The sequence below is a fragment of the Pipistrellus kuhlii genome, unplaced genomic scaffold (assembly GCF_014108245.1).
Source record: "Pipistrellus kuhlii isolate mPipKuh1 unplaced genomic scaffold, mPipKuh1.p scaffold_m20_p_6, whole genome shotgun sequence".
NCBI classification, from domain to species: domain Eukaryota; kingdom Metazoa; phylum Chordata; class Mammalia; order Chiroptera; family Vespertilionidae; genus Pipistrellus; species Pipistrellus kuhlii.
The window spans coordinates 15,335,270-15,353,477 of record NW_023425562.1 but is presented as its reverse complement, the minus strand read 5'-3'; the positions used below and the strand labels follow the sequence as shown (position 1 = coordinate 15,353,477).

The 18,208-nt window shown below is 36.0% G+C and overlaps 1 protein-coding gene across 7 annotated transcripts in view; it reads left to right on the top strand.

Moving 5' to 3' along the window:
- Positions 1 to 16,198, top strand: part of SMAD2 (SMAD family member 2) — a 57,903-nt gene extending 41,705 nt beyond the window's left edge. For 5 of the 7 annotated variants that reach the window (XM_036417631.2, XM_036417632.2, XM_036417629.2 and 2 more), the window contains 5 exons: positions 6,414 to 6,467; positions 7,887 to 8,099; positions 11,148 to 11,285; positions 11,465 to 11,609; positions 15,469 to 16,198. In XM_036417631.2, the coding sequence (XP_036273524.1) occupies positions 6,414 to 6,467; positions 7,887 to 8,099; positions 11,148 to 11,285; positions 11,465 to 11,609; positions 15,469 to 15,592 (674 nt within the window). In that variant the 3' untranslated portion in view covers positions 15,593 to 16,198. The remainder of the gene's footprint in view (positions 1 to 6,413; positions 6,468 to 7,886; positions 8,100 to 11,147; positions 11,286 to 11,464; positions 11,610 to 15,468) is intronic. The other 2 variants (XM_036417634.2, XM_036417633.2) reach the window with 2 other exon arrangements.
- The last annotated feature ends 2,010 nt before the right edge of the window (positions 16,199 to 18,208 follow it).

Sequence of the window (18,208 nt, the reverse complement as noted above, 5' to 3'; positions counted from 1 at the left end):
TTTATTTCTCTTTGTAAATATTCTGTGTTTCTGTTGAAAGTTTTAGTTACCCTGTGATTATATGTCTTTGTGATGAAAGCTCATAATTAGCCCAATTACAGATTTTCAGAAGAATTTGAAGGGATGGGACTCCTCTTTTCAGTGCTCTTTTAACATAAGAGTGAGTTCTCAATTATAGTAGACTGTTTTTGTTACAAGATACAAAAAGTTTCTTGTACCTCACTTAATGAAATTACTTTCTAATTAACTTAGCTATCAACTCCAAACACAATGGAGAAAAAGTTTCAATATGTAATAAATATTACATACCTCAAAGCTTTAAAACAGTTATGTAATAATGTATAATCCACCAGAACTAATAGGTTGCCAGTGAAATAGATGTCATTGTAATTGTCCATTTTTATCCATTTCAACTTGTCAGTATCTTAAGGATTGGACACATTAAAATTACCACCTGACAAATTTCTACAGTTTATAGTAAAGCATTATGCAGTTATGATAATCTAAGTTGTTTTTAAATGAATTAACATTGGCAGTGGGGGGAAGTTGGGGTGGGCAGGCTTTTACAATAATTCTGTTGTTTAAATCCTTCCATTATTTAGACTTTCATGTAAGAAAGCTTCTACTATAGTTAATCATACTTACAGGTGTTCATAGTAGTAGATAGCCAAGAAAGATAGATAATCTAATGATTATTGGAAATAACGTTATATATTTTAATGTAAATGTCTTTCTGGAAATGATATTTGGCTTTCCAAATGTATCTTTCTAACACACCTATATATCGAAAAATTGTGTTCCTGAATCAACCTTGTTCCTATTTGTGCCCCATGATGGTCAACTGCTGCTCTACATTTAAAAGTGAATGCCATGATAGCCAGCAGGGAAATGCAAATCAAATCCAGTGTCATACCACTTCAAAGGCTAAGCAACCTGCCAACTGGCCGGTAGCTATGAGCTATGGTGACTTGGCAGCTGTGGTTCTTGGGTGATGCATCTGGAACCAGAGAGGAGAGAGCCCAATTCCGGGGTATGCCACCCTGTCGCAATCCAGGACCACTCAGGGGATGTTGGAGAGCTGTTTTTGGCCCAATACCTGCAGGCCAGGCTGAGGGATCCCACCTATGCACGAATCTGTGCACTGGGCCTCTAGTGGTCATAATAAAAAGAGAAGGATAACAACAAGTGTTGATGGGGATATGAAGAAGTTGGAGTCTTCATATGGTTCTGGTGGAAATATAAAATGGTTCAGTTGCTTTGGAAAAATTCGCTCTTCCTCAAAAAATAAATTATAGAATAACTAGAGGCCCAGTGCATGAAATTCATGTATGGGGTTGTGTATCGCTCAGCCCAGCCTGCACCCTCTCCAATCTGGGACCCCTTGAGAGATGTCTAACTGCCTGTTTAGGCCCTATTCGATCAGGCCTAAACAGGCAGTCAGACATCCCTCTCAGTATCCAGGACTGCTGGCTCCCATCCACTCGCCTATCTAACTGCCTGATTGCCTCTAATCACTTCTGCCTGCCAACCTGATCACCCCCTAACTACTCTTCTGCCAGCCTGATCAACACCTAACTGCTCCCCTGCCAGCCTGGTCATCCCTAACTGTCCTTGCCTACAAGCCTGGTTGTCCCTAACTCTCCTCCCCTGCTGTTCTGGTAACCCCTAACTGCCCTCTCTTGCCAGCCTGGTCGCCCCTAACTGCCTTCCCCTGCTGGTCTGGTTGCCCCCAACTGGCCTCCCCTGCAGGCCTGGTTGCCCCTAACTGCCCGCTCCTGCTGACCTGGTTCCCCCCAACTGCCCTCCCCTGTAGCCTGGTTCTCCCCAACTTCCCTCCCCTGCAGGCCTGGTTGCCCCTAACTGCCCGTTCCTGCTGGCCTGGTTCCCCCCAACTTCCCTTCCCTGCTGGGTTGGTCCCTCCCCAACTTCCCTTCTCTTCAGGCCTGGTCCCCCCCAAATATCCTCCCTTGCAGGCCTAGTCCCTCCCAACTGCCCTTCCCTGCTAGCTTGATCACCCACCACTACCCTTTCCTGCCAGCCATCTTGTGGTGGCCATCTTGTGTCCACATGAGGGCATTTGCCTTGGACCATATAGGGGCAGCCATCTTGTATGTTGGGGTGATGGTCAATTTGCATATTACTCTTTTATTAGATAGGACAATATAACCAGCAAGCTCCTAGATATATACCCAAGAAAATTAAAAAATAATTTTGTGCACATCCATGGTATACTTGTAACCAAGTATTCATGTAAAAGTGGAAGCAACCCAATTATCCATCAAATAATGAATGGATAAATTAAATCCATACATTGGAATATTGGTCAACCATATAAAGGAATGAAGTACTGATCCATGGTACAACATGGATGAATCTTGAAAGCATTAATTGAAAGAAGCCAGACACAAAAGGTCACAAGGATTCCAACGGGAGTAAGAAATGCGTATTTTATAATATAGAAGAAATGTTACATGAAAAATAAGATGAATATACACTAGTCATTCCAAATCTGCAAGGAATATGTTGCAAGACCCCCAATGCATGCCTGAAATAGTGGATGATATAGAGCTCTATATATAATACTTGCGGCCCAGTGCACAAAAATCGGTTCCTCAACCTGGCCCACACCCTCTTGCAGACCAGAAGCCCTCGGGATGTCTGACTGCTGGCTTAGGCCCGCTCCATAACATCTTTAGCACTGCTGCGGTTGTGGCCACTGCCACTGCTTCTGAGCACTGAGCTGAGCCTGGCTTCTGGCTGAGCGGTGCTCCCCCTGTGGGAGTGCACTAACCACCAGAGGGCAGCTTCTTCAATGATCATCTGCCCCCTGGTGGTCAGTGGTGCATGTCATAGTAATCTTTGATTCCGCCATTCAGTCGATTTGCATATTACCCTTTTATTATATAGCAGTGGTTCTCAACCTTCCTAATGCCGTAACACTTTAATACAGTTCCTCATGTTGTGGTCACCCCCCAAACATAAAATTATTTTTGTTGCTACTTCATAACTAATTTTTAATGAATCCTAATGTAAATAGTATCTATGTTTTCCGATGGTCTTAGGCTCTATAATTGCAGTTCTCAACCTGTGGGTTGCCTAAAACCATCAGAAAACCACTAGCAGGGTTGCCTAAAACTTAATGTACTGCACGCATTTCTACTCTTCATTCCTTTGCATAGACATTTGTCTAGTTGTGTTGGTACCATTCATTGGAGATTCTTTTCCTGTTGATTTACCTTGGGTTCTTGAGTGAAAATCAAGTGATAATATATATGTGGGTCTAACTTATGGTCTGCTGTTAAATCAAGATAGTGAATTCATTTTCAATCATCTTATTTTCCAGTTTTACAATTTTCATTTAAACTTTTATTTTTGTTAATCTTCACCTGAGAATATTTACTCCATTGATTTTTAGAAAGTGGAAGGGAGGGGGGGAGACAGAGAGAAATATTGATTGGTTGCCTCCCACACAAGCTCCAGCCAGGGTCAGGATGGAGCCCTCAACCCTTCAGTGTGCAGGTCAGTGATCTATCCAATAAGCCACACTGGTGAGGGATTCATTTAAACTCTTAATCGGATAGTTTCATTATCTGGTTTATATGTAGGTCTGCTTCTGGATCAGTTTTTTTCTACTTTGCATTATTATGTTGTTGTTTTTGATTGGATGGTGGGTATTGTGAATAAGGTAATACTAGAGAGTAACATAGAACTGGCATGCAATGATACATGCACAAGCATTTCTGTAGACGTTTTAGCTAAAAGTAACAGAACCTATTATAAGTGACATCAGAGGAATGGCGGCATGAGAGATTCCATTAGCCTCTCCCCCTGAAACTTTAACAAGTTAATCAACTATAACTCAACAAAGGATTCCAAAAAATAAAAAATAAAATAAAAGTAACAGAGTCCGGTGATGCAAACCAGTGAAATTGGATATTTTTTATTTCTCATAATAGGAAGTTCCAGACCTTAGTAACAATGTGTATATATGAATAACTAGTAGGTTAATTGTTAATTAACCTGTGTTTGTAAAAATGTTTAAAAAAACTTGTTAGCTAATAAATTGTTACTTTAATTTAACTTTTAAAAGCTTTATGTGTGTGTGTGTGTGTGTGTGTGTGTGTGTGTGTGTGTGTGTGTGTATGATTATAATGAACCTTTATTTTTGTAATTCCTAAATTCTTTTATCACATCTGACTGAACTATTAGTTTAAATTAATGAACTGTAAACTAACTACTGGTCATTTCTGATAAGTATTTAAAAAGTTAAAAATTGGGCAGTTTCCTCCATGTCTGATAGTGGCTTTGTTTATTTTATAACAGCTTCAGGAAACAGCAGTGAGTTTTACTTTATTGTTCTAAATATATTTTGACCTTTCTTAGTTGTACCTGTTGGTACATGCCAACAGATTTTTCAAAATGAGGAACAAAAAAAGAACCTAAGAACTTAATTTTGTTATGGAAGACTGTTTGCTTCTAAAAATTAATTATCATCTGTTCTCTACTTTTTATTCATCTGTTTTATTGGGGTTATCCTTTCTCTTGTGGTGCCTGGAATTTTGTGTTATGGTTATAATAGTGTGGGGAGGGGAGGTACACAAGGAGGTCTGACCTGTCTTATGTTATATACATAGATGCCATTGCTATATATGTGAAGCTTGGGAGCTGTAGGTCATGTTTTTTTAATACAACTTTCCCAAAAGATATAGAAAAGAATGATCAAAAGACAAAATTTATAATTATTGTAACTATTTAACAAGTGTTATTTAAATTAGTTGCATGGTATTGAGTGGTCTTGTTTTTTGTTTTGTTTTGTTATTTTGCTTTTTTTCTTCTGTGTCTATAGTTCTACCTTCTTTTTTTTATTTTGTAATCTGTGCCCTCTCCCCATATGTGCTTGATTAGAGTTAGCTTGCTTACCTAAAACTGGAAGACATGAGTAATTTTCTAAGAAAATATAATACCAAACTTACTCCAAAAAATAGAGCTATCAACCGTCATAGAAGAAATAGAGAAATGTCTTAGAATAAACCCTAGATAATGTTTAACTGCAAACAATTTGACAGTGGATCTCTATGAAACTATTAAGGAATGTTATTAAAATGTTCTTTAAACTGTTCAGAGCATAAGAAAGGCATACAGCTTCTAGATTATAATTATGAAGTAGCATAACATTGTACTCACAGTATAAATCTGCAGACCAGTATTGCTTGGGAGTATTTATGCAAAAATCCTAAATATGCATTGTTATCTCTCATCATCAAAGCCAGCATTATGCTTAATGGGAAAAATACTAGAAGTATTCTCTTAAAGTTAAGAGTAAAACAAGAATATCCATTGTCACCACTATTTTACCGAAGTGTGATACATCTCAAAGTGCCTGATAAATTATATCATGTAAAAGTTTTTTTTAAGTACTGCTTAATCAGAATTAGGATGAAGAGTCATAAAACAAATATTTGTAACTCATAGGGCTAAGATGCCTAATACATAAAGAGCCATTTATAGATCTATAAGAAAAGTGATTAGAACCATAATAGAGAAAAGAACAAAGGAAAAGAACAGACCATTCACAGAAAGGAAATCTATACTAATAATGGAGATACATATATGCAAATTGTCTGGGATGTCATCATGTAATGGCCAATCAGGATAGGGGCGGGGCCATGGTGGAGAGCTCTCAGCCTTCCTGCGCCACAGGTCCGAAGGGCATGGTGAAGAAGGGAGAGAGCAGATAGGCAGTTAGGGGGATCAGGCCAGGAGGGGAAAGCGGTTAGGCAGTTAGGGCCATCAGGCTGACAGGTGAGTGGTTAGCCAGTGGTTCCTGATTGCAAGAGGGATCCCGGATTGGAGAGGGTGCAGGCCAGGCTGATGGACCCACCTGTGCATGAATTTCATGCACCAGATCTAGTTTGTATATAAAAAACAGGGAGCACAGAACAATATATTTGCTTATTTGGTTCATTTGATTATTTCTGGGAAAATACACTGGATGCCTTTGGGAAGGGAAACTCTGTGACTAAAAGCCAGGACTGTTTTACACCTTTTTTACCTTTTATATATTGAAGCCTCCAAAATTACACTCATATAAAGCAGCTGTATACTTTTTAAATTTATATTTATTGATTTTCAGAGAAAGAAACATTGATTTGTTGTTCCACTTATTTATGAATTCATAGGTTGATTCCTGTATGTATCCTGACCAGAGATCAAACCAATAAGCTTAGCCTATCAGGACAATACTTTTAACCAGCCTAGCTACCTGACTAGGACCAAGTGGCTGTATATTTATAATGCTTGCGATGTAAATTATGTATTATTTGTGACGCTTAATTATAACCTGTATTATTACTTGGTCAGAAGTTCTGGAAATACTTTCATATCTGTTTTTAAATTAATTTCTTTTATTTCAGGATCCCCAGCAGAACTATCTCCTACTACTCTTTCCCCTGTTAATCATAGTTTGGGTAAGTTGAAAATGTTTTCCTTCCACTATTTTATACTGCATCACTTACTTAAATGTTTTCTCTGGTCATTATTTTATATATGAGAAAGGGAACCCAATAAATAATCGAGTAATTATTCAAATTAATGCTTTTTAAAAATGATACTGGTAATGTGCCTCAATATTATTAAATCGCTTTTCTACTCGCACATGTAAGAAATTAATTATCTGTTTATTCATGGAAACAATATTTTTAGTCACAGTAAATTTTATGACATGATTAGATATTTGTGGGAATGTTATTTTATGATATGTACTGTAATAGCAATTATTAATATAAGAGGTAAATATATGTACACATAAAACAAATACGTGGTTTGGGGGCTATGTGTATGTGAGAGCTAATGTGTATATGTGTGTGCGCGCACATGTGTGTACGTGTGTGCATATAAATATTCTGTAGTTTATTTTTGGACTTTATTTTATCTTGCTATTTCACAATTTCTCTTCATTTGATACATTTGAAATTTATTCTACAAAAATGGTCATTTTTAAAATGATACTCCTTGTGATGGTTTTTAATCAAAATTATAGAACTTAAATTCATGTGATCCTAGTTTTCCCATGCAATATATAGATTCTTTTGATTCCATGTTCTGTTTCTACTAGCACATTCTTTGTATTTATTAACTTTTTGGTTTTTTTTTTTGTATGTGTAGGAGGGTGCTTTATATTGTAATTAGGGTATCAAAATATCAAAAGTATGTCATTTTGTGTTGTATTATTTTGACATTTTCCTTCTTGTGGCCATAGATTATTCATTCTTGCTCCAGCTTTATTCCACTTAATTCTACCAAAAATTGGCTTTATTATGCAAATGTTTTATTTATTTATCTAGGATGGTTTTATATTGAACAGGAACTAATGTAAAACTACTAGGACAGTGATCAGCAAACTGTGGTTTGCCACTCTGTTGACTAATGAGTTTGCCAACCACTGTATAAGGCATTACCCTTACCCAGAAGTTTTGACTTCAGGTTAAAGACATTAGTACATTATTAAAATGTTTTTTAAGTGTTTTTCCCTAAGGCAATGGTTGGCAAACTCATTAGTCAACAGAGCGGCAAACTGCTGCTCACGAACCGCATGTGGCTCGCAAGCTGCAGTTTGCTGACCACTGTACTAGGAGAACAGATGATGCCTCAGTATCTAAAAAAAGAGGTTTGAAGATTGGATGACTTAATGAGATGGGGGAAATTGAAAATCTGGTTTGTTCTGTAGAGTCTGGAGTTTGTGACGTAGAAGTTAGGTCTACTTCCTAAGCTGTTGCCAGAATAGGCTGGCATAGAGCATGTAAAGGTGATAATATTCAATATATTCTTGGCTTGAATTGTTCACACAACATTTCTTACTCTTATGGGTTTGGTTTCCTCCGCCCTAGACTTGCAGCCAGTTACATACTCAGAGCCTGCGTTTTGGTGTTCAATAGCCTATTATGAATTAAACCAGAGGGTTGGAGAAACCTTCCATGCATCACAGCCCTCACTCACTGTAGACGGCTTCACAGATCCATCAAATTCAGAGAGATTCTGCTTAGGCCTACTCTCCAACGTCAATCGAAATGCTACAGTTGAAATGACACGAAGACATATAGGTATGTTTTTGTTTTTCCCCCCCCTATGTGAAAAACCAATATCATATACTCATAATGTGAGCATTATGTGGTTTACCACATCAAACGATTGTGTGCAAAAAAGCCTGCCTTGTCTCTGTCAGTTTAAGTGCACAGCTTCACTGCTTTTAATAGATCCTGGTGATCCTGCCATCTGCAAACTCTTTGACTTCTCTTTATTTGGCATATTTGATACTGGGAAGTCCTTCAGTGAACAAGTGTTAAAATAACTTTACTTTGCTGAGTCTCTACCAATCATAAAATTATCATGTTCATATTTTTTTAACAAATGATGAATTTTTTTTTCAGTTCATTTACATTTCCTAGTTTCTCCCTTCAGTGAATTCATGTGTTAAATCTCACTTTTAATCTGAAACAAGATACGTAAAATAACAACTATTATTTCTGAAGCTCAAAAATAATCCACAAAGTATTTCAAAATGTGGTAGTCCCAACAACCTTTTAGCAAGTTTGTGAGGTCAAAACTATTTTCCTTAATGGTACTAAGATGCTCTTTGCCTTTTCCACTGCCATATCTCACACACAGTGAAGTATTCAGAGGCTAGATGGCATATGAGCTTGCAAGAGATTAAATGTACATTAAAGATAATCCAGGGCTCTTCTGTTAAATTAGACATTAAAGAGATTTGCAAAAATACATTGCTACTCTGAGAACATATATAAAATATATGTATATTTTACTTTGGGAGGTTACTTTTTTTAATAAACATGTTATTTATGTTAATATGTTGAGGGTTCTTTTATTTTAAGTGAATACATTTTTAAATCTTAGTTTTAATGTCTAGTATGGTAAGTTTCAATAGATGTAAAACTCTTTGGGGTTCTTCAATATTTCCTTTTTACTGATGTAAAAATAATGTTTGAACACCACTGATATAACTGACCATAATTCTTATTACCTTAAAGTAAATTCTTTTAAAACCTGTTAACCGAGCGGGATGTATAAATACGTCAAACGTAAACAATATCGGGAACGGGTAGGACGTATGAATACATCCTGGAAGTATATGTTGCGCCCTGAGAGAGATGGTATATATTTTTTGTAATCTTTATAATTGTTTGTAAAATTTATAATTTTTTAATTCGATGTTTCCATTTTTTTGTTGGTATTTTCTATTTGTTTGTAATTTTGTATTTTCCTTTGTGCTTTATATATTAATAAATGAAAAAATATATATTTCATTTATTTTAATTAAGTATAAATAAAAAATAATAATATGAAATTATGTCCACTGAGTGTGACGTACTGACACGTCCTAGTGAAAGAGTATGCTCCCGTTGTACGTTGTGTAATTAAAAAGGGAACTCCCCGCTTAACAGGTTAACAATTGTTTTCTTCTGTTTCCATTTAATGACCAGTTACCTCATATGATAACTGATCCTGATCACTAAAGAGTGAGTGTGATACTGTAGAGTATTAGGGATTTAAGAGGTCTCTTATTTGGCTTCATGTGGAATTCCTCAAATCTTGCTTGATTTTTAAAATTTTGCATATCTTGTTAGGATACCAAGGTATCTTATAGATGAGGAAGACCTCTGCATATCCACCCTACTTTAAAATTTTCTTTTTTTAACTTTAGATTTCTAGTTTATTAGGTGTCTTTGACCAGAGAATATAGCCTGAAAATATCTTTATACTTTTTAGACTTAATGTTTTCCTGATGGTCAAGTAAATTGTTATTTTTAAACACATATTCTCTAGTTATAAGAGAACATGGCACCAGATTTTGTACCTATATATATATTAAGTCTGGTTTGTTGGTTCTTTTATTAGCTTTGTGAGGGAATTTTGTGTGTTTTTTTAATTGTATGACATACTACCATACACTGACCAGCCTGAAATAACACAAATTTATCATCTCACAGTTTCCATGGGTTAGAACTCCAGGTTTGGCTTAGGAGTCTAGTCAAGGTCCACAAGAGGAATCAAAGTGTCATCTAAACTGCCTTCCAGTCTAGAGCTTGAGGTCCTTGTCCAACCACATGATTGTTGCAGCGTTCACTTCCTTGAACTTACAGTACCAATGTCCTCATTTCCTGCAGACTGACAGTTAGTGGCTGCCTTGCCAGTTGACCTGCATTCATAGTCCCCACTGGAAAGTCCCTTGGGTTGACCGTCTCTCAAACTTTGAATCATTTTCACCAGGAACAGCCCAATCTCTTAAGGGTATCGCCTGATTAAGTCAGGCCCACCAAAAAACTGTAGATAATTTTTCATTTTTTTATTTTTTTTATTTTAGAGAGAGGAAGAGAGAAACATTGAGGTGAGAGAGAAACATTGATTGGTGTCCTCCCGTATGCACCCCGACAAGGGACCGAACCAGTGATTTGGTGTGTACAGGACAATGCTCCACCAACTAAGCCACACCAGCCAGGGCTTGACCATTTTTATTACCTTTTTTTCCCTTAACTTTAGTGGGCTCTTTAAAGAAATACTGTGTATTATAATGAAGGTATATTTCTCCAAACATTAATTCATTCCTTCAAAATTAACTCAATTTCTTTTACTTAATTTTAAAATACATAATTGGTATAAATTTTTTATACTACTATCTGTACTTTTCTACATTGTTTAAATAGTTTTGATAGGCATGTATTATTTTTGCAAATCAATAAAGCAATTGTTGAGAAATATTTGGGAAAATATACTGTAGCACAGTGGTCGGCAAACTCATTAAGTCAACAGAGCCAAATATCAACAGTATAACGATTGAAATTTCTTTTGAGAGCCAAATTTTTTAAACTTAAACTTCTTCTAATACCACTTCTTCAAAATAGACTCGCCCAGGCCGTGGTATTTTATGGAAGAGCCACACTCAAGGGGCCAAAGAGCCACATGTGGCTCATGAGCCGCAGTTTGCCGGCCACGCCTGTAGCATGTTAAGCATAACTATGGAAAATGTCATCTAAGTACCTTATATCATTTTAGTATTCCTCCAGAAAACTCTTGCAAAGTCATGCTGAAATAGTAAATATTATAAAACTAATCCCATATGTATTTTGTTTTAGGAAGAGGAGTGCGCTTATATTACATAGGTGGGGAAGTTTTTGCTGAGTGCCTAAGTGATAGTGCAATCTTTGTGCAGAGCCCCAATTGTAATCAGAGATACGGCTGGCACCCTGCAACAGTGTGTAAAATTCCACCAGGTATGGATACAACAACGTAAATAAAACTTCTTTTCTGGCTGCTGTTAATTTTAGGAATCAGAAGATGATTTGCATGCTTGTATTCTAATATGTGTAGCCCTTTGAAAACTATTTTCTTACAATGGTACTCTTTTTACACAATTATTATTATTATTTTACTTTTTTTTTTTCCATCATAGGCTGTAATCTGAAGATCTTCAACAACCAAGAATTTGCTGCTCTTCTGGCTCAGTCTGTGAATCAGGGTTTTGAAGCCGTGTATCAGCTAACTAGAATGTGCACCATAAGAATGAGTTTTGTGAAAGGGTGGGGAGCAGAATACAGGTATGAAATGCATATTCAGTTGTTAAGTTTCCACATACTTCTTTTTTTTCCTGCATTCTTTGCACAGTCCGGAGTTCACATGTATCTGTTTTCATTGAGGTTATGGAGTCAGTAGATCTTTATGTGAAATAAAAGAAAGTTGAGGCCTTCTAGATTCAAAATATAGTGAATTTCTGTTGCTGGCATTATAAAAGATAGGATTGAAACATGTATAGACATTCACTGTAACATAATACATGATGTCAGTTCATAGAAGGAGGTGTGTTTTCACTGGAGTTCAGTGAAGGTTTTTGGTAGAGATGATGGAGATCATGTACATTCTAAGAGATGTACAGTATTTTAGTAGTCATAGCTATGAGGGTGTGGCAGATGGTGCTTCTGGCAATAAAATAGCAGTTCAGTTTGCCTGGAGTGTATAGAAAATACAGAAGAAGAAGTCTGGACAAATAAGTTGAGACCACTTAAATATAAAGTTAAGAGTTGGAACTTGATTCAGTAATAGAAGGAGGTACTTATTAGGTGTCAGGCACTGTGCTTGTTTTAAATGTAGTTTCTCATGTCTTTCAACATTGCTAAGAATTTCTGTTACTATCTTTTCTTTATGAGGTTGCAGTCTTTGTAAATAAAAAAATGGTTCAGATTTATTTGGAAATAGGCTTACAAGAGATTTGATCATTTGCCCAAGGACACATTGTAAGTGGTAGAGACAGTACTTGACAGAAGTTCTCCTTGACTCTTAACTTCTTTAAACATAGTGGTACCAGTTACGTAATTGAGTTTTACAAAAGCACATTTGTCATCAAGGGGTAAGATAGATTACAATAGATTGGATTCCACATCAAAGAAAAGGAAAACTTTCTCAGCATATTAAAGGATGGAATTATAAATAAAATACTTGACCTTTCTCCACATCATTTGCTTACTCTTTGAATGTCTACTTAAGAAGATGTTCATATAGTATAGCAATAGAATTCCGCAGTTTGGGCCCTTCTTCAGAATTTATTTCATTTTATTTGGACTTGATTTCTGATCTTAAGTTGTGTGAGGTGGTTAGATTTGAGGTCTGTTGGTTGTATACTTCCACAAAAATATATTCTGTGCTGTATATTTATATCCTAGAATGAAGACTTCCCACTATTTTGTCCTAGTTATATTAGAATAATTCATTTTGTGACTTTGCTGTAGTTCTCTGCTTTAACTATTTCCCTTTTGGCATGTGATACATCTAAGAAATGCCGAATTCCTTTTTTTCCTTTGGACTTGAATTGATCTGAGTTGATATTAAAATTAGATTCTAATAGTGCTATTTGATATGATGTTTTCAGGTCAGATCTTTTTTTCCCTTTCAAGTGATTAGAATATTGCAGAACATGGTAGAAATCAGTTGAATTAAATATGAATAGATTAGAAAAATAGATTATAGGTCTCCCACTAAAAGCAGTTTTAATTGGGAGAGATACTGCCCTTCATTTACTGTGGACTGCCATTCTATAACCTAGAGGTCATTTAAAACCTATAATTATGAGAATCAATAATATACAGTATGGCTTTATGGGTGTAGAGTTAGGTACATCTATGATACTTGGATAATTAAGAAGCTTTCTTAAAATTTATAAATCAAAATACCTATGTATCTGTGAACTGTGGGTAGTTACCAGGAATCTTATCTTTAATGACTTTGGAACTGAGGAGGTAGTTTGTACTTCTAAGTTGGACTTCTAAAAACAGTTTTTTCATTTCTTTAATGCCAGCTCAATTTCCAGCATAAAGTCAGGAATACAGTAAAACGGAAATATAGATGTGTAAGGAATTCATATTTTATTGAGAAATAAGTGAACCAGTACTGGAGTAACTAAACAGATAGAGGGATGAATAATGCCTCAAGTGCAATTTTGTGCCCAAATAGATATAGTGACAGTATTCTTAAACTTTTTCTACCCTTAAGTGACCTAGATTAAGGATTTTTTGCTCTAAAGGTTAAACTAATATAGTAATGAAATGATCAGATTGAAAACAAACTGGGAAAAAAACAAACTTCAGCAAAAATCCAAACTTCAGCACATAGCAAAATCAAAATTAAAAGATTTTGGCAATATGGCTGCCAAAGTATGATCCAATGGAGAGATGAAAGGCAATAGAAACTGTGTGAAAAACAAAACAAAAAGAATGAAAGGGAAGATGAGAAAGGGTCAGTCTTGCCTATATCTCATGGCAGTTTGTAAAGTGTGCTTGTGCAATTTTAAGCTTTATAGATATTATATTAGTAGACATAGTATCTAAATCAGAACAAGGCAATGAGGGTTTGTCTCAGTGGATAGAGCATAAGTCTGTAGACTGAAAGGTCCCAGGTTCCATTTCAGTCAAGGGTTGGGTCCCCAGTAGGGGGCATGCATGAGGTAACCGATCAATGATGTTCCTATCATCTCTCCCTTTCCCTTCCTCTCTGAAATCTATAAAATAATAATAATTTTTAAAAAAACAAGGCAATGAGTCTATTCAAATCAGATTTGAAATATTGTGTTTTGTGTGTCATATTTTAGGAATGTCTTAGTATTTGTCTCAGACACTGAGACAAGGATTCAAGTGCAAAGTGTTTGTTCAGGAAATGGAGGAAACACTGGTAAGGAAGGAGGAAGTTGGAAGTGAGGTAGGGGAGGGAAGGCAGCCAGTATCATTATTAACCCATCTACTATAGCGGGTGGGTCACTAGTTTATTCCCTGAGGGAAACTTTGGAAAATGGTAAAGAACATTCAGAATTATCCCACCCAGAGGGAAAGGAAACAACATTTAAATGCCAATTCCTTTGTCATTGCTTGAAGGCTGCTCCTGGGAATATTAATTTTCTGGCACTTCTAGTCTGCTGCACATGTGGACAGAGCCAAGAAGTTCTCAGGCAGATAAGTGCAGACACTTGCAGTTGGAAGATGTCTAGAGCAGTGGTCACCATCCGGTGGTCCATGGACCAGTAGTGGTCTGTGAGGTCCAAAAGATGGCGACCCGCTAGTCTGGAAAACACTGAAAATGCTGAAGGGCATAATAGGGCACTGAGACCCTCTGCTACAAAAAACCACATCCCTTTAAATACAGTCTTAATATATTGAGCATGTGTTGCTTGGAGGTGAAATGTTGATAATAGCCTTTTCTCATGTTTGTAGGGCTGTCACAAAGAAGCAAGCAGATTTACTGACATATTAAATAAAACAACTGAAATCAGTACATAGAAATGACAGGATGTTATTGAACAATTTATGATTCCCAGACAATAGCTCTTTTTGTTGAAGTAGTAAGGATGTTTCTTATTAAGAGTCTGCATGATGTTGCTAAAAGGGATAGCATTGCTCTGTCCAGGAAAGTAGAACTAGTATAACTCTTAACATTTTATGATGAGCTTGGGTCAGAATTATGTTTTGGTATACTTTAACCTTATTCAATTTAGACTTCATATGGTATTTGAATATCTCCTATCCTGTAGTTGTTAAATAAGTAGGGTAACTATATATTCCTGTTAGCATGGGACAGTCCTGGTTTACGTCTCTTGCCCTGGCATGATTATTAATAGTGACTAAATTCCCTCCTAAAGGTGTCCCATTTTGGATGGTAAATAATAAGGTCACCCTACTAATTTTAATTTAAGGGGAAAAGAATGTTTTTTATAAATCATTTTAAAAGAAAAATGTCATTGAGAATATTTTGTTAGACTTTGAGGATTAAATAATTAGATACCCAAATTTATTCAAAAGAATTTAGGTTTCAGTATATACCACTTTTTACTTTATCTAAAATCTTATTGCATGTAACTAAACATACTAGTCATGTTCTCTTAACTTCATAATTATTTGCTTGTATTCTCTTAAACAGAAGGCAGACGGTAACAAGCACTCCTTGCTGGATTGAACTTCATCTGAATGGACCTCTACAGTGGTTGGACAAAGTATTAACTCAGATGGGATCCCCTTCAGTGCGTTGCTCAAGCATGTCATAAAGTTCCATCACCAATCCAGTCCCATCAAAAGACTTACTGTAACAACTCTTCTGTCATAGTATTTGTGTGTGGTCCCCATGGACTGTTTGTATCCAAAAATTCAACAAAGAAAACAGCACTTGAGGTCTCATCAATTAAAGCACCTTGTGGAATCCGTTTCCTATATTCGAATATTAGATGGGAAAATTAGTGTCTAGAAATACCTTTCCATAAAGAAGGAAGAGAAGATTTTAAAGACTTACTGATGTCTTGTTGGGCATAAAATTGAGTGTCCCAAAGGCTTATTAATAACTGTAGTAGTTATGTGTACAGGTAATGTATCATGATCCAGTATCACAATATTGTGCTGTTTATATACATTTTTAGTTTGCATAAATTAGGTATGTGTGTGCTGCTTTTTGATTTAGGCAAGCTTTTATAAAGTTACAGTACCTAATCTGTTATTCCCACCTTTCCGTTATTTTTGTGTGTCTTTTTTAATATATAATATATATCAAGATTTTCAAAGTATCATTTAGAAGCAGATTTCCCTTATAGAAAAACTAATTTTCTGCCTTTTACCAAAAATAAACTCTTGGGGGAAGAAAAGTGGATTAATTTTTGAAATCCTTGACCTTAATGCGTTCAGTGGGTCTTAAACATTTGTTCTTGTTGGTTGGTTGGTTTGTTTACTGCTAAATTTCTATAACAAAGCCTTGCAGAAAATCTTTTCAAACCTCTTCTCCATTCCTACTTTTGTTCTGGTACAAAAACAGAATAGCATGCCATCCATCGCCAGTAATGGTTGCACTGATAGTGCCAGCACCAGTTGCTTCTGGTGTACAGTAAGAATGCATATGGAGTAAGTTGCTTTGTCTTACACATTTCAACAGGTAATACTTGACTTGTGTGACCTAGCAGTCTATTAATTTATCCTTACACCTCATAAAAATATACATAGGTGGCAGTTTAATTATTTTCAGAGATATGCTACAATTATTCCATTTATCCTTTTTTATTTTAAAGCCAATCTATAGATGTAAACACTTTTTAAAAAAAAAAAAAAGGTATTTTAAATGTTTCAACAGCAGACCTAGTGCTCCTTGATTTGAGTTTCACTTGATTTAGTTACCAGATTATTTTATGAATGGACCTTTTGTAAATGTAATTGCACCTGCAGAATACCTAGAAAAGTGATGCTGAGGTGTGGTTAGCAGGTAAGGGCCATCTGTTTTTAAAATATGTTGTATTCAATTTATAAAATCACTTATTTTACATAATTATTAATGTAGAATTTTAAAAATTTGGGAAGAAGCAGTTCAGCAACTTTTTAAGCTTATAATCACCTACAGTCTGAGCTGTTCCTAACTAAAACTGAATATACGTTTATTACTAGAATTGACCACACTTTATGCTCTGCAGTAAGAGGAGCAGAAGCTTTGTGGGTAGTTCATTCTGCAGCAAGTAACTCTTAGGTCTAATGTGAAGTTATTGCTGTTTAAACATTACTTGTTTGCATCTCAGTAGAAATGAAAAATAACCACTCCTAGTCCCCTTCTAGTAAATTTTTATATTTTTAGGATAAATATCTTAAGTACTTGTTTTTTGAAATCACAGTCACCTGTTTCTACAGGTGTCATTTTCAGTACTTTCAGCATTTGGTTGTTTTCTGTTAAGTATTCCTCATTTTCAAATATTTGTGTGTACATGCATGTATTCTTGTAAACATGTAGTAAATTTTTACTTAATCAACAAATATTTATTCCTCACCTGTTAAATGTGCCAGGAACTTACTTAGCTTTTGGGTAAAGTTGAACACTATAGCCCTTTATCAGTTTTTTTGTATGTGAAGGAAATAAATAGGGTGATAGAGTATTACAGAGGGAAGGCTTCTCTAAGGAAGTGTTGCTTGCACCAACATTTGGTGTGAGAAAGGAGCAAATGGGCATTACTGGCAAAGAAAATGGCATGATATGCAAAGGCTCATTTTAGAGGAAACTCATTAGTTATGAATGCTTTATATGAACACCTCTACAGCAGATCCGAACTTGAGGATCAGAATGGTTCTACAGTTTATCATAGTTGAAGGTGGCCTTATTTTGTGATAGACTGTATCATTCTCAGTAATATTTTTTCTTCGTCAAGCCCTTACTCTAAAGTTCATCATTTGTCATACCATTTAACAACCCTTCTTTAAATAAGCCTTGGGTAAGTTTTCACCATTGTGGTGTCTGGCTGCTTGTTTCCAGACTTCTTGCTGCTCACTAATTACTACTTCTACAGGACATCTTTTGATTTGTGTAAATGTCCCACTTATTACCACTGCAGATCTGCTGGAGATAACAGGGGAGTCTCTGCCCTTTGCAGGTGTTTGTTGAAACTTGGGAGCAGTTCTGGGGACAGAGAATAACTTGAAAACTGGTGGAAGGTCTTGGCAGTCTCTCTTGCATTGATATGTTAAGTGAAGCAGTGCCAATCACAGCATGCCAATATGGAGCTCAGCTCCAGTTGCAATGGAATTCTGTGCCACCAGAAGCTGGGACTCAGCTCTTAGGAGGCACCTGTTGTATTGAGCAGTTATATCTGTCGAGCAGTTGGCTTTATGGTGGTGACTACATTTTTGTGAATATATTTAAT